This window comes from Argentina silus (genome assembly GCF_951799395.1).
Source record: "Argentina silus genome assembly, chromosome: 9".
NCBI classification, from domain to species: Eukaryota; Metazoa; Chordata; class Actinopteri; order Argentiniformes; family Argentinidae; genus Argentina; species Argentina silus.
This window is the reverse complement of record NC_139663.1, coordinates 10,545,218-10,570,923: the sequence shown is the minus strand read 5'-3', so window position 1 is coordinate 10,570,923 and position 25,706 is coordinate 10,545,218. Positions and strand designations below refer to the sequence as shown.

The 25,706-nt window shown below is 48.6% G+C and overlaps 1 protein-coding gene across 2 annotated transcripts in view; it reads left to right on the top strand.

The window, feature by feature from the left end:
• spop (speckle type BTB/POZ protein) overlaps nucleotides 1-25,706 on the top strand; it is a 47,599-nt gene that overhangs the window by 5,681 nt on the left and 16,212 nt on the right. The window contains exons 2-5 of one of the 2 annotated variants that reach the window (XM_083677773.1): nucleotides 6,197-6,365; nucleotides 18,735-19,129; nucleotides 19,570-19,691; nucleotides 20,031-20,182. In XM_083677773.1, the coding sequence (XP_083533899.1) occupies nucleotides 19,052-19,129; nucleotides 19,570-19,691; nucleotides 20,031-20,182 (352 nt within the window). In that variant the 5' untranslated portion in view covers nucleotides 6,197-6,365; nucleotides 18,735-19,051. The remainder of the gene's footprint in view (nucleotides 1-6,196; nucleotides 6,366-18,734; nucleotides 19,130-19,569; nucleotides 19,692-20,030; nucleotides 20,183-25,706) is intronic. The other variant, XM_083677774.1, reaches the window with a different exon arrangement.

Sequence of the window (25,706 nt, the reverse complement as noted above, 5' to 3'; positions counted from 1 at the left end):
TGATTGGAACCCCCAGCCATGTCAGCTTCAGCATGACGGATCAGGCTCACTCTCATAGACATGCTCTCACTCTGTGGTCAGGGAAGGCTGGGAAATTCATGAATGCTCTGTCTATTACAGGGCCCCTTCCATCTTCATACATCCAATCAGCTGCTATTGCATACGCATCACCCCCTGTCACTGTCACTATGGGTTTCCATCATTCACTTCACTGCTGCTTTGATGGCCTGTGATTTTGGAGGCTATTTTACAAATGCAACCTCAAAAAAAGCTAAGCAAGGGCGGTTAAGCGGTTGCTGAACTTTAGGCACAAGGTGATTGACCAAACTTTGGGGGAGCCATCGAGGCAGAATCCCCTTTGAACATGCTTAGCTTCTCATAGGGAAGGACATTCAACTGTGCGAGTGCCCCTCTCTCCTCTGTCCTGTGTCTGTCCCTCTCCTGTGTGTGTGTCTGTCCCTCTCTCCTGTCTCCCTCTCTCTGTCCTTCCCTCCCTCTCCTCTCTTCTCCTCTTCTCTGTGTCCATCACCCTCTCCCCCTCTCTCCACTGTGTCTGTCTGTATGTGTGTGTGTGTGGGGGGGGCGGGTGGGGGGGGCGCGCCTCGTCCTCACCCTCACCCCTGTGTCCATCACCCTCTCCCCCTCTCTCCACTGTGTCTGTCTGTATGTGTGTGTGTGGGGGGGGCGGGTGGGGGAGGGGGAGGGGGCGGGTGGGGGGGGGGCGCGCCTCGTCCTCACCCTCACCCCTGTGTCCATTCACTCTCCTCGCCCCTCGGCTGATCAAAGCCCCTTTGAGGGTCCTGAGTGGCTGTGCACTGATAGTGATCTGATGAGTATGTGTGTGTGTGTGTGTGTGTGTGTGTGTGTGTGTGTGTCTTTTTAAAGGGGCTTCTTCCCTGTGTGATCAAACTCTCTGACAGCCATCAGCTCCTATTAGACCCTGCCAGCGCTGCTTGCTGCTGTTTTTTTATCCTTTAATGTTGCACCTTCCCCACCAGCCGAATCAATTATCAGTGATTAAGTTAGTGTCAAAGTCTTTATCACGGAGCCATACCTCTCCTCCCTGTGTGGCACAGAAGGCCCTGAGCTCCACTGATCCCTCGTCAGGCCTGTGGAAGGGTGTATACAGATCTAAGTTTAACCTTCCCCTTCCTCTCCGGCTCCCATTCTGAGGTGGCAACGTGAGGTACGGAGAGAAAGTTGATAACGTTTCAGTAAAAAAACAAAAAAAAACAAATCACATCGGAAAGTGTAACCGTAATGAGGACGTAGCAAAGATGGCAAGCTTTTAGGCGTCGTGAAGAGGGCCGACATTGCTAATTTAGTGGAGCTAAGTGATCATTTGTTATTCCTCCTCTAAGCGTGTAACACTTGTAGAGGGTAATAGGAGAAGCTTGGATATGTAACATCTGATCTCCTGTCAAGAATCAGCCCCCCCCCCCCCCCCCCCCCCCAGCCGACAGCCCCCCTACCCCCACCCCGTTTCTCCCTGGAGTAGATGGCTGGCCTTGGTGGTGGCACAGACGTAGAGTGTGGATTATAGGCAGCCACAGCGACACACAGAGCAGTGAGGCGGCTCGTTAAAAAACCCCTCTCGGCTGCAAGGTCACGTCCCCGCCTCTCCTTTCCCTCCATCCCGGCATGTGAATACATATCAACCCTCCTTCACGCACGCACGCACGCAAGCACACACACACGCACGCACGCACACACGCATACACACACACACATACATACACACACACACACACACACACACACACACACACACACGCCCGCCCCCCCCCACCCCCTTCTGTTCTCTTTAAATCCCTATTTTTTCCCCAAAATTGGAAATGTGCTCTGGTTCAACACTGTCAGTGACACATACACACGTCTAACACTCACCCGTGTCTTTTGCCTGCAGCATTTTGACAAGTGAATAAACATCAGCTGCTGTATGATACTCCCCCCCCTCCCCCCCTCCCCCTCCCCCCCTCCCCAACCGCTACTGCATAATGCCCTGCTCCACCCCTATGTTTATCTTCACCCCACTTTGTCCTCTTCTAACACACTCGTCCGCTTGCAAGTGACGATAAACCCATATCTATGTATGGTTAACCTGGCCCCCCACTGATATGTTATGAAGGTTACCGCTATGTAAGCAGACATACGCCCAGTCGTTCACTTACTGTAGCCGAGGCTATGTCTTTAGAGAACACCTTTTCCGGTCTAAAGCGTTGTTATTACATAGTTATTACATACTTATGTTCTTTCAGTGGATTTGGGCATGATGAGTGGGATGTTAGTGTTGCAGTGAGTGTTGGGGACTCGGGAGTGTTCTTTTTTAACCTCTGTGTTGCCTGCCTGTCCTCTAGATATCTCCTCCCTCCCCCCTCGACACCCCACCCCACGGCCCCCCACCCCCCTCCAACCCCCTGATGTGTTGTCCGGTGTGCGGTGGTAAGGAGAGATAGTAATCTGCTGTAGCCTTGGCACTCTTTCGTGCTCTGTTCTGGTTGAACAAGATTGATGGCCCTCCTTCTGGAATGGTTGTTATTGTGGATTGGCAGAGGAAGAGATTGAGGGAGAGGGATGGATGGAAGGGAGGGCACGTAATAGTGGAAAAGGGAAGAAGAATGGGATGGAACGAGAAAGAAAAAAGGTAGAGAGGTTAGGAGATGAAGGGGGGAGAGGTGAGTTCATGAAATGGTCTGCAAGATGCGCGGGGGGGGGGGTGGGGGGGTGGTGCGTGTGTGTGTGTGTGTGTATATATGCATCTGTGTGTCTCCATGTGTGTGTGCCTCCCCTGGTTGGAGTGCCGCTTTTTGTTTTGTAGAGAAAGTTCTCGCTAGGTGTAAAGTAGCGATGAAAGAAAATCTCTTTCATCATGTGTGCATTCTTACTTTGTCAGACAAGACATGTCATTTATTGTGTGTGTGGCTGTGAAAAGTCAACTGTGTGTGTGTGTGCATATTGTATGTATGAAAAGCCCATATATAAACCCTTAAGTGTGACGGTATTACTACTCACCGCCTATGTGTAGGCAGCAACACAGGGTTGACTGGCCCTGGATGACAGTTATTCTGTCTTCGTGGCTCTTTTTAAACGTAGTCAAGCGCTTGATGTGACCCCCTACCGAGCTGCCTCTTTCCAAGTATTCCTCTTTTTCAAGTCTTCTGGGGGGGAGGGGAGAGGGGGGGGGTGTTTCAGCAGCGGTGAGGAGAGGGAGAGGAACGGGCCTTTCTTCTTCTCTCCTTTTTCTCCTTCCTTCCTCTTTGGCATATTAAGCCTGACATGTCTTTTTATGTCTATCCCCATTTCTCCCAGTCCCTTTCCGTCCTCTGCTTAATTTGTCTTCAATCCTGTCTTGTCTCGTTTTTTTAATCCTGTCTTTTCCTTTGCCTTTTGTTTGGGCTGCTGCTACCCTTCTCTCTCTCTCTCTCTCTCTCTCTCTCTCTCGTGTTCTTGCTCTTTCATCAGCCTGAAGTACATCGACCCATCTTTCATCCTGCCTTCCTTCATCCGCTCATCTCCCATTCTTTCTCTCTCTTAGCTTTCTCTGGTTTCCATTTTCTTCTGTCTTTCTTTCTTTTTTTTTTTTTTTATTCAAGCACTTTAGTAACCCCCCCCCCCCCCCCCCCCCCCCCCCCCGCCGCCGCCGTGCCCCCCCACCCCCCCACCATCCCCCTGTCTCTCAACTCCATCCTGCTTCCTTCCTGTCCTGACTATGTAAGGCCTGCTCTCTCATATGGAGGCAGGGATCAGGGATTCAGGGGATTTAGGGGGCCTCTCTCTATGCCATCCAGGCTTGACTGGATGTTTGGCATTGGGTGTCTGTGTTGTCATCTCGCCCTCCTCTTCTCTGTTCAAATGAGTCAGCGCTCACTGGTGGGGGATGAGCAGAACAGGGAGGGCAGGGGGGGCAGAGAGGGCTGGGGGACGTGAGGGACCAGGAGGCAGGAGGGATGGCGGTGGCAGGAGAGACAGGAAGGGATGGGGGGGGGGGACACGGAGGGCTGGAGGGCCAGGGGGGGGGGACGAACGGACGGAGAGGTCTGGGAGGCAAGAGGGCCAGGCCCCACCATTTACCCAACCTGATTATAGGATTATAGACTCCAGGTCGGCCCTCATTTCCTCCCGTCAGAATTCATTACCACACCACTGACCAATGGCTGCCTGTCTATCCGTCAGGCAAAGAGAGGTCAGGGCTCAGGTCAGAGAAGTAGAGAGGACAGAAGGCATCCTGGTAAACTGATTTAAAGAGTTGCTGCTGTTAGTCTGTTCGTCTTGGGGGGGCATAGCTCTGCCAACAGCAGAAGAACAGAGACACCCCCTCTCCACCCCACATATTGATATGGGCACGTACACACGTTTTCTCTTATCACAGCAATCCCCATTTTGCCTGTTAAAAGTGTGCGTTGAACCAGGAGGTATTAAACAGATTTTGGAAGCGCAACGTATTGATTTGACTCATGTCTCTGTTGTAGTCAAGTTTTGAATACACATGTGCTTGTTCAATCAATAGGCACACTCACATATTCATTTCAGGTGGGGTATTGATCAACCCTCTCCCCTTCTCTCTGACACACACACACACACACACACATCTCTCTATCTCTGAGAACCGCAAAGGCACTTTCACATTCCTTGCGAGTATTTTACCTCTGTATTTGGCATCTGATTGACATTTCCGTGGTATGTGTAAACCTGAGGGTCTTAAGATGATTTCATTCATTCATTCAGTCCCCCTCTCTCCTCTCTTTGTAGTGGTGGCCCATGGGGCAATGGCACGGTAGCCCGAAGAGAGGGGAAACAGGCACGAAGCATTCAGTACGTGTCACAAAGCAATTTCTAGTCCGAATGGTATTTCAGTTTAGCTTAGCTTTTCTTCACGTCCTCAAAATAAGAACGTCGCGTTTTGTTTTCAAAACGAAAAATAAACTCATAAGCAACTCTCCCATCAGCTCTAGAGTATTCGTTGGACGTGCTAGTGAGCGTATAGCCGATTATTTTCAGACCGCTCATGACAAAGTGTTTGATAATTCTGCTGTGTTGCCTCTCACCTCTAATTAGACACCTCGGTGAGAGAGCCCCTCTGCTGGGGGGGGGGGAGAGACGAGGCTTCCTTAGGCATGTTTATGGAGGTAGAGGTGAGGCGGGGGGGGGGGGAGAGACGAGGCTTCCTTAGGCATGTTTATGGTGGTAGAGGTGAGGCGGGGGGGGGGGGAGAGACGAGGCTTCCTTAGGCATGTTTATGGTGGTAGAGGTGAGGCGGGGGGGGACGACGACATGAGGATTTTCATTTGAGGCAGAACTGACATACAGGCACAGACATAGGGCTGGGTGATATAACGATAGCAATAATTAGCATATCGAATTATGTTTTGATCCGATAAAGACGTAACGGCTGTTATCGCGATACTTTCGTTTTTTGCGTCCCACATCCCCCCATCCATTAAATTCTGATAAAGATCAGAAGAAAACGTGTGAAAAGAAAGAAAGAAAGAAAGAGAGAGAGAGATTGATTTTCTCCCTGTGTTGAGAGCAAGCATCCATCACACATGCATACTGTACACACACACGGCAGCGGGGGAGAAGTGGTCTTTGCCCTAGTTGCTGTTTTGTTGGTAACTAACATACCTTCCAATTTTTCATCCGGACGTTTCGCCAAAACATTTTAAAAGTTGCCAGTTTTATCTACTATTGATTTGAACCGGCGACAGCTCCGCTGCTGACTCTCATTGAATGGTTTGACAGAATCAGTTTCTCAATCATTTGCTTGATTCGATCACTTCATTCGTTTACAGTCTGCGCATATTATTCTAGGCCAATGGTTTCTCAAAAATGAATTTAATGCAGACTACTCTATCATATATAAACATTTTATGGTTGATGAGCAACGCTTCATTGTATTGTTAAGCCTGTCTTGCTCAGAGGTCCTATAGACAATTTTCTTGGAGGGTCTCTTTTTTTCATTTCATGCATACAGAATAACAGATACAGATAGTGACCTCAGTTCATGCCTACTGTCTATTATGCATATTTATGGTTGTCTGGTATTGCCTTCACGCACACGTGAGCACTCTCATAAACACTCAGGTCCCTGTACCCAACAGACAATACAAGGAATTTTTTAAAAGGCTGGGGACTTATTTATGTGCACACGCACATGCTCTCTCACTAATGTATTGTGTTTGCATTCTTCCTCTCTCAGCTTCACGGGAAGCCCAGATAAACAGTTGACACGTGCACATAGAGACAGACAGACAGACAGACAGACAGACAGACAGAGGGCCACGCTCACAGACTGACGGACAGAGGGTCCAGCTGGCCTAGCGATGGCAGCAGCCAGCAGCACAGATGTTTGAGGGACTTTGATCTGGGTGAGTACCAAATGGGGTGAAGATCCGGGGGAGACGTTGGTGCGTACCAATATTGGGAAATGGGGGGGGGGGGGGGGGGGGGGGAAGGGAGGAACTGGTGTCTTGAGTGAGGAGGAAGAGACTGAGATGGGATGGGGTGTGGTGGTGGTGGTGGGGGGGGGAGAAAGATTGGACCAGGAATAACAGAATTGGAAGAGAGAAGTATTTATGGGAGGAAAAGGAAATACAGTAGTGGATGTGATGTGTGGGTACATGATATACCTAGATGTGGGATTCAACTGTCGCTGACAAGGCTGAAGTGTAACGCAAAATTCTATTAAAGGATGTGGAAAAATGAAAAGTGTGTGTGTTTTGAGAGAGAGCGATGTAAGATGGTATGTGAGTGTATTACTGTGTCTGTCGGTGTGTTAGTGAGAGAGACCGTGTGATTGGTGGCCTGTGCTGACCCTGCAGTGAAAGCCCCTATGCTGTGATCACAGTGACGAGTGACTCTTTATAGAGACAGAGTAATTAGCACAGGGGGGGGTCTGATAGAGACATCTTAGGGGGGGGGGGTCATTAGAGGACCTGTCACTGGATCGCACTCATCGTAACCCCCCCTCCCCCTCTGTCAGTGGCTCTGTCTCAGGCCTGTCCCCCTCGTCCCCTCCCTCCCTCACGCTCCGCTGCTCCAGGTAATTGACGCCACTTCAGATCAGTCAGAGGCCCTGGCTCACCACGCCTGAGTGGACCGGCGCCGCTCACCTGACCTGTCACTCACCCCCGCCGGCTGCCTGGCCAAAGCGGCTACCAACGCTTCGCTGCCTCCATTCACAGCGCAGGGGTGACCCGGGAGAACCCAGCGGACCCCGCCCAGCTCAGTGGACCGGCCCAGTTAGGCTGTGAAACCAGGACACTGACTCAGAACACAGAGGTGGTGTAATGAGAACTGAAACTATGGTGATCTGGCGATTGTCAGTGAGACAACAAAGTGAGAGTGAAAGTCTATCGAGAAACTTCTCCTGGACTTAATGCAACAGCTTTTGTTGACACTGATATGATTTTAAAAAATGTGGTCAGTTAGTAAGAGGCTTGACCAGGGTCGTAGGTCTTCTTTTGGGCCTACTTTGCTATTACTTTATCTTTAAGCATTAAAGTCTCAACAAGTTTTTGTCTGCTTCAGTGTAGTTGTCACCGACAGGTATATGAGGAGACAGATGTGTCACCTGGGTGGCCGTATGTGACGGCACTTGAAGCAGTTTACACTGAGGCTGTGACGGTTATGCGCTTACTGGCGGTCGTAAAAACGTTTAAATACATTGATTTTGAAAATGTGGATTTTGTACTTTACCGAATGGCATGAGTGTAAAATAATAATTATTAACAATTGCTACAGTTTTGCTACAACAGACCATCTACTTATCAAACTGTCTGGTCTTGCCTCAAGCCGGACAACGTAAGTATGCTCGTGCTCCTGGCACGGAACTTAAAGGGAGAGGCCTAATAATAGATAGAATTTTCAGCCCCCCCCCCCCCCCCCCCCCCAGTCTGTCCCTGTTGTGAAACGGTTATGACGGTTATAACGATTATTTGCATGACAGCTGACCGTTACCCAAAAATCCATGACTGTCACAGCCCTGGTTTACACATTTATTGAACTTCTCTCGGACTTGCAGTAATTCTGTAGTGACATATTAACTTGCACCGCACCCGTCTGATGATAAACTGCTCTCTATATTCATTTAACTGGCATTGTCTGTTGCTTGGCAACCTCCAGACAGACCTGGAAAGGTGTTTGATTCCTCTCTTTTTTGACTCCCTCAATCCCTTATTCTTCTTCTTCTCTCTCTCTCTCTCGGTCTCTGTCACTTCAATCACAATCTCAGCTCTCTTGTTATCCCTGGTTCTAATTCCAGTTGCCGCAGCAACCCTGCAGCTCCTCAGCCGATGGCTCCCCCTGTCTCTCTCAGCTGCTTGTTAAGTTTGGAGTTGGTTGGTTAATGATTGTGTTTTATTTATATTTCTCCTCCGATAGGGTCCCTCCTGAAGGGCCACACACACACACACGGACGGACACTGTCTCTCTCCTCCGCCACACCCCTCTCATGCTACTCATCCATTCTCTCTTCCTCTGTGAAGTAAATCAGGATTCTATACCCTTCCTCATCTGTGTGGGTCCAATTGTCTTATTGCTATATTCATTGCCTCAGGCAGTAATGTGCTGCCAAATTTATGAAGGGCAAAAAAAAAAAAAAAGAAAAAAAAGTCTGCGGCTGGCTCTCCTCCTTCTTTGTCATTCCCCGCATCTCTTCTCTCTGCCTCTACCATGACTTTCTCACTCCATCACTCTCCCGGCATCTTTGTCTGGTGTTGTCGCCATCTCCCCTTGTCTCCTGGAACAGAATCAGTCTCTCTCCGGTGCTTTTGATTGGCCGGGCAGAGATTGGAATGTTCCAGACTCTAATTACTCCATTAGAGTGTGTTAATCTCTGAGAGGTTCTTTACCAAAAGAGGCCCAAGATGATTGATTTATCAGAGCCATTTAAAAAAATAATAAAAAAATAATGTGGATAAAGTTAACTTGAACAACTCCAGCATAGTCAGACAGACAGACAGGCTAGACTGCAGGACTACAGAGCTAAAAAACTGTCGAGTTTATGTGGAGCCAGAATTGAGAGAGAGAGAGAGAGGCTAGGTGTGTGTGTGTGGATCTGCTTGGAGATGCAGTGCAGACTTTTAAAATGTCACCCAGCGTTGTGTGTTCGTGCGTGACCCACAGTAGACCGGCCTTATCGGCCTGGCATTTCCAGCCTCAGAGGAGGCTAGAGGAGCGGACGCCATCTGATGACTCAAAAAGGGGCCCCTCACAAAGAACAATATTGAAAGGCAGCGTAGGTACACTTAACCTTAACATAGATTAGGAGAGATCCGCCTGGGAAGGAGAGCTACGGGGTCACCCCACTTACAGCACTGTTATTTTTTGGGCCTTATCTTAATGGAGTTCTGGGCGTGTGGTTTTTGGTGCCGGTTGGCCCCAGCTTTGTGCAAGGCTCTCTGCCCAGTTAATATACTGGTCCAGCCAGGAACCTGGCTGTTTTAATTAGATTCAAAGTGGACAACATGCTTCAGCGGGAGACAGTCAGATGGCCTGGCATCAGGTTGTTAGCTGCAAACCTTTACATTTCCGATGTCTCAGGCTGTTGTTGTTGGGGATCAGTAGACGCTGGCATTTAGAGACCAGCCTCCACACAGTCACGGAGGCTTCTAGACGCAGTCAACACTGCATCATAACCACAGTGCTTTAAAAAGAAACAATTAGCTTTTCCCCCACCGTAGCTCTGTGAGGTGGCATTTCTATGTACACTCACTGAGAACTTTATTAGGAACACCTGTACCCCGTCTCATGGTGGAGGTGGTGGAATGGTGTGGGGAATGTTTTCTTGGCACACCTTGGGCCCGTTAATACCAATCAACCATCGCTTGAATGCCACAGCCTATTTGAGTGTTGTTGCTGACCATGTGCATCCCTTCATGACCATCTTCATCCATGATTTACCTATCTTCCAGCATGATAATGCACCATGTCACAAAGCAAAAGTTGTCTCAAACTGGTTTCATGAACATGACAATGAGTTCAGTGTTCTTCAGTGGCCTTCCCAGTCACCGGATCTGAATCCAGTAGAACACCTTTGGGATGTGGTCGAACGGGAGGTTCACAGCTTGAAAGTGCAACTGAAAAATCTGTAGCAATTGCGTGATGCAATCATGTCATCATGGACCAGAATCTCAAAGGAATGTTTCCAACATCTAGTGGAATCAATGCCACAAAGAATTGAGGCTGTTTTGAGAGCAAAGGGAGGCCCTACCCAGTATTAGTATAGTGTTCCTAATAAAGTGTTCTGTGAGTGTATATTGAATTCTTTTTCCAAAGTTCAAGTGTTACACCTTCTTAAATGTATTCACCCACTGGCTTGCTGCATTGCTCACTGTTTAATGCATGGAAAGTGTATATATAAAAGGTGAGAATGAGGAATTTAGACTTTCAAAAGTCGATCCCATCTTTTATGGCTTTATTAGTGAGCGTTTAAAATAGCACTGCTGAAATGTAAATTAGGGACGGTGTGTGTGCGTGTGTGTACGTGTGTGTGTGTAGAGTAAGAGGGGGTGTGTAGATCTGGTAATTGGGAGGCAGAGTGACGTCGGGCCACACAGAGGAGTGGCCCCTGTCGCATGGCGAGCAGGAGACGGATAGAGATGAACTTATTAGTGCTGCTACCTTTCCCTCCTTTCCTTCTCCTGAAAAGAGCAGCACAGCACAATAAGACCGGGTTCCTTTCTTTACCTCCATTTCTCACCCTCTTTTTTTTTCCCCTCTCCACTCTCACCTCTCTTCCTTTTGTTTGGTACCCAGCTTTCTGCTTGTGTTATTGTGTTTTGTCCAAAAAACAGATTGTTTCCTGCTGTTTTTAGTGTCAATGAAATGGCATGGAGTGATGGTCCCATACGTAGGCTGACCTCCAGACTCTCTTTTTATCTGGACCGGCCACCTCTTACATGGTTTCTGTTGTCCTGCATGCTGGGTAAGCATCGGTGCTCCTCTGGTGCATGCGTATTCCACAGGGGGTTGATGGTGCAGAATGGACCTGCTTGGTCTCAGTGTAGGCTGACAGTGGATAAGGGGGGGGGAGTCAGGCTGTGTGTTCTCTGGTAGAACCCAGGGAGAATCCTCTGAGAGGTGGGGTGGCGGGCACAGGGCCAGGGTGCACCCTGTCATCTCCCAGTGACAGGCGATTGGCCTTGATCGCAGCGTTCCAGCGCGCTGCCGTGACAGTTAAGCGAAAGGGTTCATCTTAATTGGCCCCACTGAAGGGCGTGCGTGTGTGTGTCTTTCTTTGTTTCTTTGTTTCTTTCTGTACACACCTGGCGTATATGCTGATGTCGAGAGCAGTAAAGGAAGTTCACACATTGTGCTTCACACCAACATACTATTCTGGGTCCATGACTATATTTTTCTCCTCAAGTGTGAAGTGTGAGAAGCCTCTCAGAGAGGGAAGGAGCTGGGGAGAGCCCGGTCTGGTCCTTGGTGTTTGACCCTCACTGCCAGCCGAGTGTCTCTCTGTTAAGGGGTATGAAATGACAGGTTTCCTTATTTAATGAGAAGAAAAAAAGCTCTCCCCCCTTCTTTTCCTCTCTCTATTCTCCCTGTTCCTCTCAGCAGCCGTGGACCTGGGGAGACCCACACAACCCCTGCCTACTTCCTCTCTTGTCTCTCTCTTTCTTTCTCTCTCTCCCCCCCCCCCCCCCTCTCTCTCTCTGCTCACATTCTCTCCGTTCTAGACGGCATCTCACAAATCCAGCGACTTGTACTGCTGCCGGCACGGTTCATCATTATAATTGTTTGGAGAAGAGAGGGAAGGAGACTTACAGACGGAGGGAGGGGGAGGGGGGGATGGATGGAGGAAGTAAGAGAGAGTACGAAGGGAAGGAAGAAGAGAAGGGGAGAGATGCATTAAGCAGGGAGAGAAGGGGTGAGGAGTGTCGAGGAGGGGGCAGAATTGGAGTGAGGGATGAAGGTAAAATGGAATTGGTCCTCGTTGAAATGAGCCTTTATGGCCATCCAGGGAAATGCAGTAGCAGTACTACATTACCTGAGGCTACGTTCTCGCACTCCAGCAAGCTGACACGCTTTTAAACCACATTAAAATGGAAAACATTGCATGGGGCGGTGGGGGGGGGGGGTTTGGCCCTTATTATATGAATATTATGAATATTATTGTTATACAAAAAGCAAATGGATTCTGTATGAACTGGACTTAAAAGGCTACTGAGATGTGAATGTATTTATGTGGGGGAACGTGGTCATGTGTCCGAGTCGTGATTTATAACGGGATTGAGGATTATCGACTGAGGCTACATAATGAAACGAGCATGTTTATTGATACCCTTTTAGGCTCCTTATTGGATGGGAATAGGCCTTGGGGGTAGACCCTTCCTTGTCATTAAATATTGATAGTCGATGTCTTGTTACATTACATTTAGAGGTTTTGTTATGCGATCAGCTTGTCTTTCAGCGTCTGTTGCAGCTTCTGTATAGTTCAGTGGCCTGGCCCAAGATCAGCTAGTCAGGGGTCGTGATTGACTGTCCCAACAAAGCTGAAGCCTGGGAACAGGAAAAAACACAGAATGCACACCGGCTTCGGTCAGCGAAAGTTTAAGCAAACCTGTTGGCATATTGAGTGAGTGCCGACATCCGCACCAATGGGATTTGGGAGAAGAGCAGGAGCAGAGGAGATTAGGCGGCTGGACGAGATAAAGAAACGGAGCTAAAGACAGGCTTTGTTTTTTGGTCCCTTTATGAGCAAGGACTCATGCTAATTACCAAGCTCTCCGGTCCTCTCAAAATGCGTTTGAAATCCACTGGAGGCGGATAATTGAGGCGGAAGCATGTTACCTGGCAAAGTCAAACTAAAGGATGTCAACTAAAAGAAAGAAAAAAAGCTAATGTTCTCCTCTTTTTTGTCATCTTTTTCTCTCTCATGTGCTTCTTTGAATTAAAATGCCTTGATTAGTCGTTTGAGAGTGTTTCTCTTTGTTGCTTAGTGGGTTGCAGCATGTTGCATGTGACAGAGGTTTGGGTTAAATGGATTTCTACTGTAGCTCTATCTTTGTACCGCGCTAACCTTTTTGCAACACATTTATCTCTTGGTCAGACTCTCACAATGGGGAACCAGCCATCTAGAAGGTCTAAGATTACTTGATGGGGGGGGGGAAAGTAAACAGGCGACCAGTTTCAGATCGTTTCAGTACGCACATTGACGTTCCCATCTATCTGAAGTGTGTCTTTACTTGGCAGGATCCAATCAGAAACCATTTAGGCTACTCTCTGTTAGACTACTGGAACAAAGGAGAAAGAAAAAAAAAAAAGAGTAAAAAAATAATAATAAAGAAAAGAAAAAAGCTCAAACAAGCTGAAGAGAGACTCCCTCTCACTCCATTTGCATTTTAATTATAAATCGCATAATTACAGTGGGTAAGGTATCACACCAACCTTTTCCCCCCTTCCTCTCCCTCCCTTCCCGGCTGTGCTCGCTTCATAGGGTTGAAACGGTACCTCAGAGTATCTGCAGGGTAAAAACATTAAATAGGGGGTGGACAAACAGTTGAATCATGGAGGCAAAGGTTAAAGTAGGATTACTCTTTTCTTTCAAGTCAGATGTAACAAACAAATCTCTCAAGGCAACTTGGTGGGCACCGGATAGAAAAATGCTCCCTGGAGAGCAATGTTTATTTTGATGGTCAGAGCCCACCTATGGCCGCTGCCCCCTCTAATAGCCAGAGGTCCAGACTGGTTCCCTAAGGACTTCTCTAAAGGCCACAACTGTTTGTCTCTATCAGAAAATGTTTTCATTTTGGTAAAACGTCTACTTCTGTGGTGTATCTGTATGTTTGGTTAGCCTACTGTATGTCTGTGCGTTCATCTCTGTGAGTACACTCAGGTAGGTGCGTGTGCGTGTGTGCGTGGGTGTGGACATTGGCTACACTGTGTACCGCTCTAATAGATCACACTGAGAGCACAGACAGCAAGGCTTCAGACCTGTGACTTAATGAGACTGACTGACACAGCAGGGCAGCTCACAAACTGCAGGGGGAGAAGGGGAAGAGCAACATGGAGAGTGATGATGGGAGGGGGTGAAGGTCGCGATTTAGAAAAGGAACGAGACAAAGAGAGTGAACGAGGCGACGGAGCTTAGGAGGAGGCGAGGCGAGGGAGCGTGAGACAGGTTTATCGGCAGACTTGTGTGGGCTATAGCCTCTCTCTCTCTCTCTCTCTCTCTCTCTCGATGAGGTGGAGGTGTCCACAGAAAGAGAAAGAGAGTGAGAGAGAGAGGAGGAGGAGGAGAGAGTCAGGTCAGTGATATGGAGACAGATAGTGATGTTGTCTCAGTAGGGCTCTCTCCACGGTTCACAGAGGGCCTTGGTCTATGCGAGCGCCTCTTAATCCATCACGCCCTCCTGCATCCCCGGCTCCTGACACACTCCAGTGTCTTCCCAGCCTGCCGCCGCCGCCTTCGCGCCGAGGTCACGCGCGGCCCCGTCACGCCTGGGCGCTCGCCGCTCTGCTCCCTCTGCGTCTGGAGTTTCATCACGACTGGGCTGGGCGGGTGGACAGACAGATGGACGGACGGACGGACAGCCACAGTTTAAACGTGTGCCGGTTTTGACGGTCAATCCTTCCTGCTGTTACTCTCTATTTGTACAGTCTTCTCTTGTCATTCATGTCTGTTTCTGCTCCTCTTACTCTACCGTTACTTCTGGTTTACATCCTCCCTCTCCTGTCAGTTACCCTCCTTCCATACGTTGCCTGTAATGATCAGTTTATACCTCGTAGGCCTTCACCCCAAAATAACGTTAGCTGTTCTCCTTTCATGTAACTGTCGTGATTACCTGTCCCTGTCACTCCTACTAGTCCCTCCTACCACATGTACCTCACCTCGGCCCTGCGCCCGTTCATGTGACCTGTTTGACCTGTGTTCTACAGAGCAGAGAGAGAGACAGGAGAGCGGGGGGGGGCCTCCCTCTGCTCCTCACCACGCGCCTGCCTGCAGGTGGAAGCGTTGGATATCTAATTACACAGTGTGTTTCATCCATCTCTTATGATTCCTCAAGGCTGTTTAATTGGTGGGGAACCTGGGGGTCTTTGTGTGTTTTTAAAATGGGGGGGCCCCGGCTCCTTCAGTTGATCAATCTCTAGCCAACGCAATCTCCCCGATGCATCTACATACGCTTACCCGCTCTTTCATCAACACGCTCGTCCGCTTTTAATGGAATCTGACCTTACAATTAACAGACTTCATTAACCCTCTGTCAGTCAGATTTCTTAGGGGGGGGGGGGGGGGGGTTTGTGGGTTGAAAGTGGTAAATAGAATGAGTGTGTGGGTGTTTCATTACATTCATGATGTTCTGCATAATGTTCTCTCTGTGCTAGCTATCGATCTGGCATGTTTTCATGCTCTCATTCTTAGCGCCACGCAAGGTGACCCCCCCCCCCCCCCAAATCAACCTTATGCCCCCCCGCCTGTGCCTTAATCCTGCTCCCTGCCATGCTGCGCCTCCTCCCCCTGTCCACCTGGTGGCAGTGTCTCAGCTCGACAGCTCCCGTCTCCTTGTCCCAGCAGGAAGTGCGGCCCTGAGGGAGAGACTTGTGGGTGGTGCCGTGTATTTCATGTTTCTCTTTCATGTTGCCAGTGAAAGGGAATTTAAATGGAGAGTCGTTGTGTGTAATGTTTTTTTTAATACTATTATTATTATTTCTTTATTTTTTTCACAATAGCTTTAAAGAATTTCTCCATCCTCTATTCCGTCATCCGGCACCTCCTATTTCATAGCAGGCTTGCCTTCTTTAAGTTCCCGCCATATGTCGACATGTTGTTGGCATGATGTATATTTCACTACACGATTTTGTATGGGATGTTAGCCTACTGTATACACACGTGTGTAGGACTACCTCTCTGTTATTTATCCAGGGATGTGTTTATGTGGGTCTGTTTATTTATACATCCCTCAAAAGGAGATGTTTTGCACAGCCAAACTGGATCAGAGATGAGTGGCTTTGGGAAAACACAGACACAGGCATGGTTAGCGGTGCCCACATCCTCCAGGCTCTAGTGTCTGGACTAGTTCCTCGCCAGCCCCCATGTTTGTCTCTCATAATAGAGACGAAGATGACATAACATCACTCAGCCCTCATGTTTATTTGGGATCCAGGGACTGTTTGTCCATCCGTCAGTGTAGTCTGTCATTCTGACCATGAGTCTCCTGTCCTTCCTGTAGTTGTGTGTGACAGGGCGGGAGGGCGGGTGGGGGGGAGGAGGGCGGGGGGGGGGTAGGGGAGTGAGATGGAGACTCTACTGGCAGAGTGAGATGGCTGTCTGTGTAATGAATATAAATGTGCTCTAGGCCTCCTCTTCCTCCTGCGGGTGCCCACAGCAGTAGTCTCAGGGAAGGGCTGGGACAAGGTAATGTGATGTGGGTGGTGGGCAGCCTCTCTCTCTCTCTCTCTCTCTCTCTCTCTCTCTCTCTCTCTCTCTCGCACTCGTGCAACACACACACACACACACACACACACACACACACACACACCACCACTCTCCCTTCTTCCTCTTTAACTCCCTCTTTACACTCTCTCTCTCTCTCTCTCTCTCCCCATCTCGTCACTCCAGGAGGATGTGTTTGGTGTGAATGTAACCAGTGGGATCACACACTGTGACTCGATTTGACACACACCAGTGTCATTACCTCCTGCTTTGTCTAACCATTATTTTTTTGGGGAGCGCAAACTCTCTCGTAGGCTGTTGCGTGTGTGTGTGGCCGTATTTATCTTTCTCAGTGCCTGGTTGTGTATTATCATCTATTACTCATGATATCCATTGGCGCTGTCACAGGCTGTCCTAAGGATGAGTGGAATGTCGGAAGACGTTTCTAGTGCCGAAGTACTACGATTAGCACCCATCTCCGCCATCTCTCATCCCTGTTACTGCCGTTCCTCTGGTGCTCTTGATGTTTGTCAAGAAAAGGAAAAAAGGAAATCTTGTGCTTTATTCTGGTTAAGTGTCTTCTGGGTCTATTTAGAAAGCTGTGAGGTTGTTAGCGGGCCTGTCAGTATTGTCATGTTCTTTTCTTGATTGCTTGGCAGCACACTGAGAGAGACAGGATCTAGAAAAGCTTTAGGAAAAGCAATATATTGTGTATATATATTATGTCTATTATGTCAACACACGTACATTCATACACACAGAAACACAGACACGCACGCGCACATGCGCACACGCCTTCCCTCACTCACGCAGACTATAATTAATTGCCAGGAAGTCTCAGGTAATTTAAATTGCAAATCAGGGCTGCCTTGTTCTCCAACTTTTGTGATTAATATTTTATTGTTTTACTGAGCGAAAATGCCACCAGTGTTTTTCATCAGATACAAATAGCACAAAAGAAGAAATGGGGGGCAGTGAATTGAGAAAGATCAGATGCAGACAATGGAAAGTTATCGCTTAGCGTTAATTAAGTCGTGGCTGTGGAGGTCTGTGTGTCATCTTTCATCTCTACTTCCCACTCTTATTATTCAGGCAGAGGAGATGGACCTCTTTCCCCCTCTCTCTCTCTCTCTCGTTCTCTTGTTCTCCTTCCTTCCCCCTTCTTTCACTCTCTTGCTCTATCTCTCTCTCTCATATACATACACACACACACACACACACACACACACACACACACGCACACACACACACACACACACACAGTCTCTGGCAAGTTCTCTCAGGTCCTGAACTTCCCTTTCAATCAGTCACTAATTAAGTAGCAAAGCAGAAGGGATCCTCTGGCTGTGAGACAGGGGTCTGTTTCAGGTTGAGTGAGAAAAGGGAGAGGAAGAAAGAGTCTCAACTTTACCTCGAGACCCTGTGATGGCTTCATTTTGAGGTGTGTAGAAAGGGTAAGATCAAGAGAGAAGGGCAACCGAGAAATGAGAGGAAATTGATCCCAAGATGACCATTTTATGTTTTTGTGAAAAGAAATGTTTACTTTCAAGGGACTTTCCTGGTGAAGTTAAGACAAACTGAAAGAAAAGTAAGGAGGAAATTCACAGAACTCACCGCAGAGACTGAACGAGATGGTTCCACTATGGCCATTGTTATTTCTCCATTGTGGCTTTATTCGACACATAAAGAATGGACAAGCCTATCGCACCCTTCCACACACACTCCAAACATCCATACTCACGTGCACACCCATCCACACACACTCCAAACATCCATACTCACGTGCACACCCATCCACACACACTCCAAACATCCATGCTTACGTGCACACCCATCCACACAGACGGGTACAAGTTGGCAAATTTGGATTAGGATGCAATTTACGTGTTTTGTCAATGTAGTCTGTAACCTTGTGGTGTTGAGTGTGTGTGTGGACACTGGCAGCCTCAAATGAAAGTCTTTAGCCTTGCCCTTCATTCAGAGCCACAATCCATGGGCACAGAGCGCCTAGCATTGGCTGGCTGGCTGGCGCAGCATTCGGCTCCACTCGAGGCAAAACAAAGGCGAAACCACGGGCAGATAAACGAGGGCTTTTCTCCCCGAAGCCGAGTGAATCCGCCCAGCAGCCGCTGTGCTTTGAATGCTGAAGCCCTTTGAAAACAAATGAATTCAGAGCTGTGATGTCCTACTTACTGAGCAATACTGCTCAATTAGAGTAACTGCTCAATTAGGATTTGTTTTTACACACACACACACACACACACACCCACCCACACACACACCCACCCTAGGGTTATAATATACTACCAGTGTGTATCATACCAATACTAATTGTACTGTCTCTGTCTCTATACAGGGTGAGGGGTGCTACTGCCTGTGGCTGTGGGTGCCCTGGACGGGTTCTCCCGCTGTTTCCTGGACGTTCTCCCGCTGTTCCCTGGACGTTCTCCCGCTGTTCCCTGGACGTTCTCCCGCCGTTCCCTGGACGTTCTCCCGCTCTTCCCTGGACCTTCTCCTTGGCCAGGCGTGCTGCTGTGGGGGGTTGTCAGTTTGGGGTGGTCTGGTTGAGCGCTCCTTCAGCCTGGTGGTGTGTTTCTGGGCTCAGCCACCCCCTCGCACCCCTCCTGGCTGGTGCTTAGGCCCCGCTCAGGCCCACCCGCCTCAACGCTGGCGATGTCAAGAGTCCCGAGTCCCCCTCCCCCCGCGGAAATGTCCAGCGGCCCTGTGGCTGAGAGCTGGTGTTACACTCAGGTAAGGGTGTGTCTGGGGATGTGGGGGTGTGAGTGTGTCTGTCTCTGTCTGTCTTTGCATGTCTTTATATGTCTGAATGCACATATATGTTTGTGTTGTGTGTGTACTTTGTATACAGTATGTGTCTCTTTGTGTATGCCACCTGTGTGGTGCCAGTGCAGCCATTTTACAAGACTGTCCTGTTTAAAGGGAGAGGATATATGATATGTTTTTCATTGATGTCTTTTTTTTTCATCTCCTCTCTGTCCTTGCAAAATCGTTTTTTTTTGTTGCTGCTTTTTAATATCCTTTCTTCTCTCCCCCTGTTTGTTGTCAGTGTTTATTGAGATGAAAGGCAGTTTTGATGTGTGGGTTTTGAAGTCCAGGCTGACCAAACACCACTTATCTGTACAGAATAAATAAATAAATATAATAATTTCATTCCTGGTGTGTCACCATAGATCAAAGTGGTGAAGTTCTCCTACATGTGGACCATCAACAACTTCAGCTTCTGTCGCGAGGAGATGGGCGAGGTCATCAAGAGCTCCACCTTCTCCTCGGGAGCCAATGACAAACTTAAATGGTGAGTGGAGGCGGGTCCAATTCAATAGACGAGGACGCCATGGATGGAGAGGCCTCAAGACTATGGATCCCTATGATTGCATTGATATTGACTCAAATGCCTGCATTTAGCTCTGTTGGACATCTGACATTATCTGGGGCCCTTCTTTTCTGGAATTGGTTCTTCATTTGTACTGGTACCTGTACAAGTCCTGTTTGACGGGGTCTGGTATAACTCATAGTGGTTCTTTTGGCCTATCACTGAACAACTGTGTTTGATTCTGTGTGACTGGCTGCTATTGGGTCTGTTGGAGCTGTGTACAGTAGATCACCACTGCTGTTGCTCTGCTCCTGTGTCCAGGTGTTTGCGTGTGAACCCCAAGGGCCTGGATGAGGAGAGTAAAGACTACCTGTCCCTCTACCTGCTCCTGGTCAGCTGTCCCAAGAGCGAGGTGCGCGCCAAGTTCAAGTTCTCCATTCTCAACGCCAAGGGGGAGGAGACCAAAGCCATGGGTGAGTGACCAGTCAGAACTCCCCGTCAATGACCCACCTGTTCCTCACTGCTGGACTCGTTTCATACCGCATCTCCTGACATAACTACAGGCAAGGGAAGAGGTCATAAGTTGATGATGTCATCCTGTATGATGGTAGATTCAATAGACCTGCGAGTGTCATCCTGTCTGGAACCTCTCGATCCCAACCCCGTAGTTGTCACTAGGCAGAAAACGGAGGACAACTTTCTTTCCCAATGGAAAACGGGGGACAACTTTCTTTCCCAATGGAAAACAGGGGGACAACTTTCTTGCCCAATTGGAAAACGGGATTTGAAGTTTTAGTTCTGTACCTGTGTCTCTGAGGTGACTAATCGTGTGTGTTGGAGCAACCGAGTTGAGTCTAATTTTGTGTGTGGAGGTGTCCATAGCCATATGGGTGTGTATAATCACCGCAGGTGGGATTCATTTCAACCAAATATTTAATTCAAAGTAGCGTGGGGCAATTTTGATTTTAATTAAAAAAGACCCAACCTTTTCAGAAGTCTTCGGTCGCCTCGCTCCACTGATGAATTGGAAATGAACGTGCTTCCAATTCCTGCCTATTTTTAATGAGGTTATGTTATGGGGAGGAAAAGCAGACTTGTGTGGAATTGAATTAGCGTGGGCCAGATGTGACCGCTTCCCAGTTATCAGCCTTTCTGGCTGGTTGTCTCTCTGCCGGCATCCCGCAGTGCACAGGAAGTATGAGCGAGATGGGGGGGGGGAGGGAGGGAGGGAGGGAGAGAGAGAGCAGTGTGAGGAGTGTTTGGATCGCAGGCGTATGCAGCGAGACTGTTTACAACCCCCCTGCAGTGCAGGTCGTGTAGAAAGGGAAATCGCTTTTCTGCGGAGAAACGTTCTACCGTGTGAACTTGACCCCTCACTCACTCTCTCTCTCTCACACACTTTCTCTGTCTCTCCCTCCTTCCGTCACTTTCTCACCCGCTTTCTCTCTGGCTCTCTCTCCTTTTCACTTTCTTTCATTATGCATCTTTTACCGTCTTCATTCTAACTCACACCTGTACTGTTTATCCTTTTCAGTTTCATCAACACATTCACACACACTCAGGCTATTAAACACATGTTCTTGTTGTCCCCCCCCCCCTGTAATTGTGCATCAGCCTCAATTGCCAGGCTCTTAATGTATGGTAATGGTAGTGTACCGCTGTAATAGGAAGATGATTTGCCTGCAAAGTGAGTATCAAACAGCACTAAGAGGTGTTTTATTCCACCGATTGGTCATTTCATCAGGGTTTACCACCAATTGACCCCAAAAGAGACTCGAAGTAGAACATCTTGAGAAAGTGAAAAGAATCTTTCATTTTCTCTCTTCTTTGTATCTTGGGGGGGGTTCGCTATAAATGGTGTGTTCTTTGTTTGTGTGTGTGTGTGTGTGCGTGTGTGTGTGTGTGTCCGTCTCACCCACCTCCAATCTTCCCCTCATCCCCCTGGGGAGTCCCGGGCCCTGCGCTCGCCCTGTCGATGGGAGAAAATTACCCACAGCCACCATATTTGTGACAGGGGCTTTAGTGAGCGCTCCGTCTGGGAATATGGCAGTAAAGATTGCTCCATCGGTTCTGGATCATTTAGAATCCAATTTAGTCCGGTCCTGCTGAAAAAAAGGAAAAATAAAAAAACAAAGTGCCTTAATTAAGAAGGCTTGCCGTCTGCCAACTGTTTATGTGGCCTGTCTCTGGTGTGCCTCTCCACTCACAGTCTCACGGGGATGCACACCACTGGAATGTATATTAAGCCTAGATACAGATTTGTCGATAGATACTGCAGATAAATAGATGCATAGAAGGACACATATGGATGATAGATGAATGGATGGATGGATGGGTGGGTAGATATAGACTCTTACATACATGGGGTGGGTATGATGGATAGCTAGATAAATTGATGGAAGGATGGAGAGATCAATTGGTAGACAGACAGTGGCATGATAAATAGGTTGACTGCATCGGGAGGTTTCAACCATAGTAGTGCTTAATATTGTGCCTTTATATGTCACTACAGTCTCAAGAATTGTGTTGTTTTAACCCTTAACACTAGAAGCCCCGGGCCCTCATTACTAACCAAAGTACCCAGAGTGACGTGACATGCAAAAAATAATTGGTTGTGTTCAGTCAGGACTTAAGAATCATTAGAATATCACATTTTGTATTTTAAAGAGCTCACATATTGACTATAACATATATTGAATATAACATATATTGACGGACATAATTGGTGTAAGTGCAGTACATTGCCAACTGTAAGAAACGAAACAACTGCACTGGAAGTGGAGCACCAATGCTTGATAAAACATACACAAATCTGAAGCAATAATGACACATAAGGAAATATAATTATACATATTATGCAAGGAGGTCTTTACACCAGTCATTCACTAAAGTTAAAGAAGTAAAAGGGGACAAAAATCGCTTTTTCTTTTCGTGGCTATGCGCCAAACGTGTGGGTAAAGTCCACAGATAAATCCGTTGGATGTGGTGCTCCACAATACAGGTGTTAATCAAGCCTCAGCATGTGACTTGGAGATGTTGGCTATCAAAAAAAAGCTGTGGTAGAAGGAAATCTGGAAGCATAATCGTGATCATATCATCTAGGATTTTGAAGTTGTAACAACGCTATTGTGTTAAAAACAGACATTCAGGAAAAGTCAGGGAAGAAGGGGGACATGGGTTTCACAACGGCAGAGTTATTTTATTGTAAAGTGTCACGTGCCCGCGGACCCTCTGTTTGGGACGACTAGTGTTAACCTCCTTACCTGATGATGAAACTACTCCTCGTCTGCCCCCCATGGCTGACTACTGCCCTCTAGCCCCCCAGTGGAATGTGTCTGTCTCTGGGCCCTCTGATGGTCCGGCATGCTAATGGAGATAGATTTAGGCTACACTGGCAGCCTGCCACCCCTCTCTCCCAACCATACTCCTCTCTTCTCTGCTACGCCACATAATCCCCCCCCCCCCCCTCCTCCTCCTGTGCCAGAGAAAACAGCCCACCCCCCCAGCCTTGCAGATACTGCTCTGACAACTGAAACGAGAGAGGGAAAGTCTCCCTCCTCTTACGGTGTTAGCAAGGAGGTGTTTATCCAAATGGACCTGTTAAATGCTCCTCTAACGCTGGGCTTTGTACTGTACTGCTCTGGCCAAAGGCTAAGTGGGTGTTCTGTCTGCAGGTTGGCCCGGCGTCTCTGTTTTGCAGGTGTGTAGCACACTGTGGCTAGAGATTCAGCGTTGCTTCTGTTTCAGAACTGTCTCTCGGCTTGATAGAAACCTCTGCCTGGTTGTCGAAGGCGGTTGCCCTCTGTAACTGATGGAGGCGATCAGGTATTCAGTGTGGTTCAGGGAGGTGGAGGAGGAGAGAGCTAATAGAGTACAAGTTATTGGACAGTCTTTACATAATCAGATAGTATTGACACGGCTGGAGAGAACGTCAATAGGCGTGTTTGTGCTGAGACTTGCTTACAGAGAGCGTGTGTGTGTGTGTGTGTGTCAGCCAAATGTGCGTGTGTGTTCTTAAGGAAGGGGGGTGTTGAGATGAGAATGCAAGCGTGTGTGTGTGTGTGTGAGTGCATGCGTGTGTTAATTTTTGATTGTGGTGTTGTAATGGGTAAGAGCTCTAAGCTGCTGTGGGATTTTCCCAACCCCCCCACTGAGATCCAGATGATGGTTCACAGAGGGAGGGAGAGAATGGGTTGTGGAAGCGGGAGAAGCGGATGAAAGCACAGTGGAGGGTGGTGAGAGGATGGCTAGGTAGACTGCAGAGACCGGTTCTAAGATTAGAATTGTGCGGGGGGGGAAAAAACACACACACACACACACACACACACACACACACACACACACACACAGAGTGTGACTGACTGAGCCAAACTGTTGACTCTGGTTGATGTGTTGGCTCTGACTGTGTGGTGTGCCAGGCTGTCTACTGGGCGACCATCTCGCTCTGTGTGCCAACCATGCCTCTGAGCCACAGCCTGAATATGTATGTCCTGTTCTCTAACACACACTAGCAAGCTTCTATCCATCCCAGCTCTCTCTCTCTCTCTCTCTCTCTCTCTCTCTCTCTCTCTCTCTCTCTCTCTCTCCCCAACTCTCCTACTGACTCCATCTCCCCTTTCTGAGACACTCATTCTCTCTCTGTCCCTGTCTTTGTCTTTCTTTCCCTCCTTCTCTCTATCCCAGATCCAGTGCTCACAGATTACGCCCCTCCTTTCTCTCTTTCCCACACACACTCTCTCTCTCTCTCTCTCTCTCTCTCTCTCTCTCTCTCTCTCTCAGCTCCCCATCCTCCAAGCTCTTTGTCATTCTTGGTGAGTCCCCTCCACTCTTTGACACCTTGGCCCCAGTTTGCTCTGACCGGGAGCACCTGAGGTCTGACCTGCGGTTGATCCTCTCCAAGGTGCAGCCCTGGTCAGGAGCCCCAGTGGAGGCAGGGGGGGGGGGGGAGGGATCAGCTGAGCTCAGCACTCAGTGCACGCACGCACACACCCGGCTTACTGAGCAGTGTGTGTGCGTGCCCTCAGACGTTCTCACCCTCTCTCCTCTCAGCTTACCTTCTTGCTCCTCTCTTCCCGTCGTCTTCCTTCTCTCAGCTTGCCCTTTCTATCGTTCCGCCCCCTCTCCTCACACCTCGGTGTAGCCCTGAATCGAGTGGGAAGTTGTCACACATTGCTAGTCTAGCACCATAGCCAAACAGCACAATAACACCACCACCTCACACAGAGAGGACAGGTAGAAGAAAGTAGACTGAATAGAAGATATGAACAAATCTCAGCGAAGCTTTCAACTTCAAGCTTTCTCAACAACTAGTGTCCACCCGACCACGTAATACACGGCAGGCCAAGGCAACAGAAGTTTGGCTTGCCTTTCAACCAGATAGGCTTTGGAAAGGAAATGAGAAAGCCTCCACTCGAAACGTTCTGACATCAGCTCCTATTATGCAGAGGGGACTGAAGAGAACGATGAATAAAGAAAAGGGGAGTGTGTGTGTGTGTGTGTGTGTGTGCCTGCCTGCCTGCCTGCCTGCCTGCCTGCCTCTCAGGCCCTGTGTGTACCCAGTCTCTGAAGGGGGATTACAGCCGAGGACCCCCTGCATGAGCAGTGGTGGGAATAACTGCATATGCACTCCACTCCACTCCTCCCCTGCCTGCTTGCCTGTCTGCACCCCACTGTATCATACAGGGGATTTGACATAGGGGCTTACCGCAGAGCTGACACCGGATCTGAAGGCTTCCCACAGAGATCTGTCAGGAGGTTCCTCATAAGGATCCTAGTGTGGAAATTGCCTTCCCGGGAGATTCTATTGTGGATCCCACGGAGGATCTGATGAGAGGGAACTCTGCTGATCACTATCCTCAGTGTTGGGTCTTAGCCCTAAATTGAACTTGACCCTGGTATCTTGACCCATTAGCCGGGCATCCCTGACTCCCAATCAGTGGATGTTTGGATGTGGTGCCCGCAGTGTTGGGTAGTCCTGGTGAAGTGCATTCTCCCACT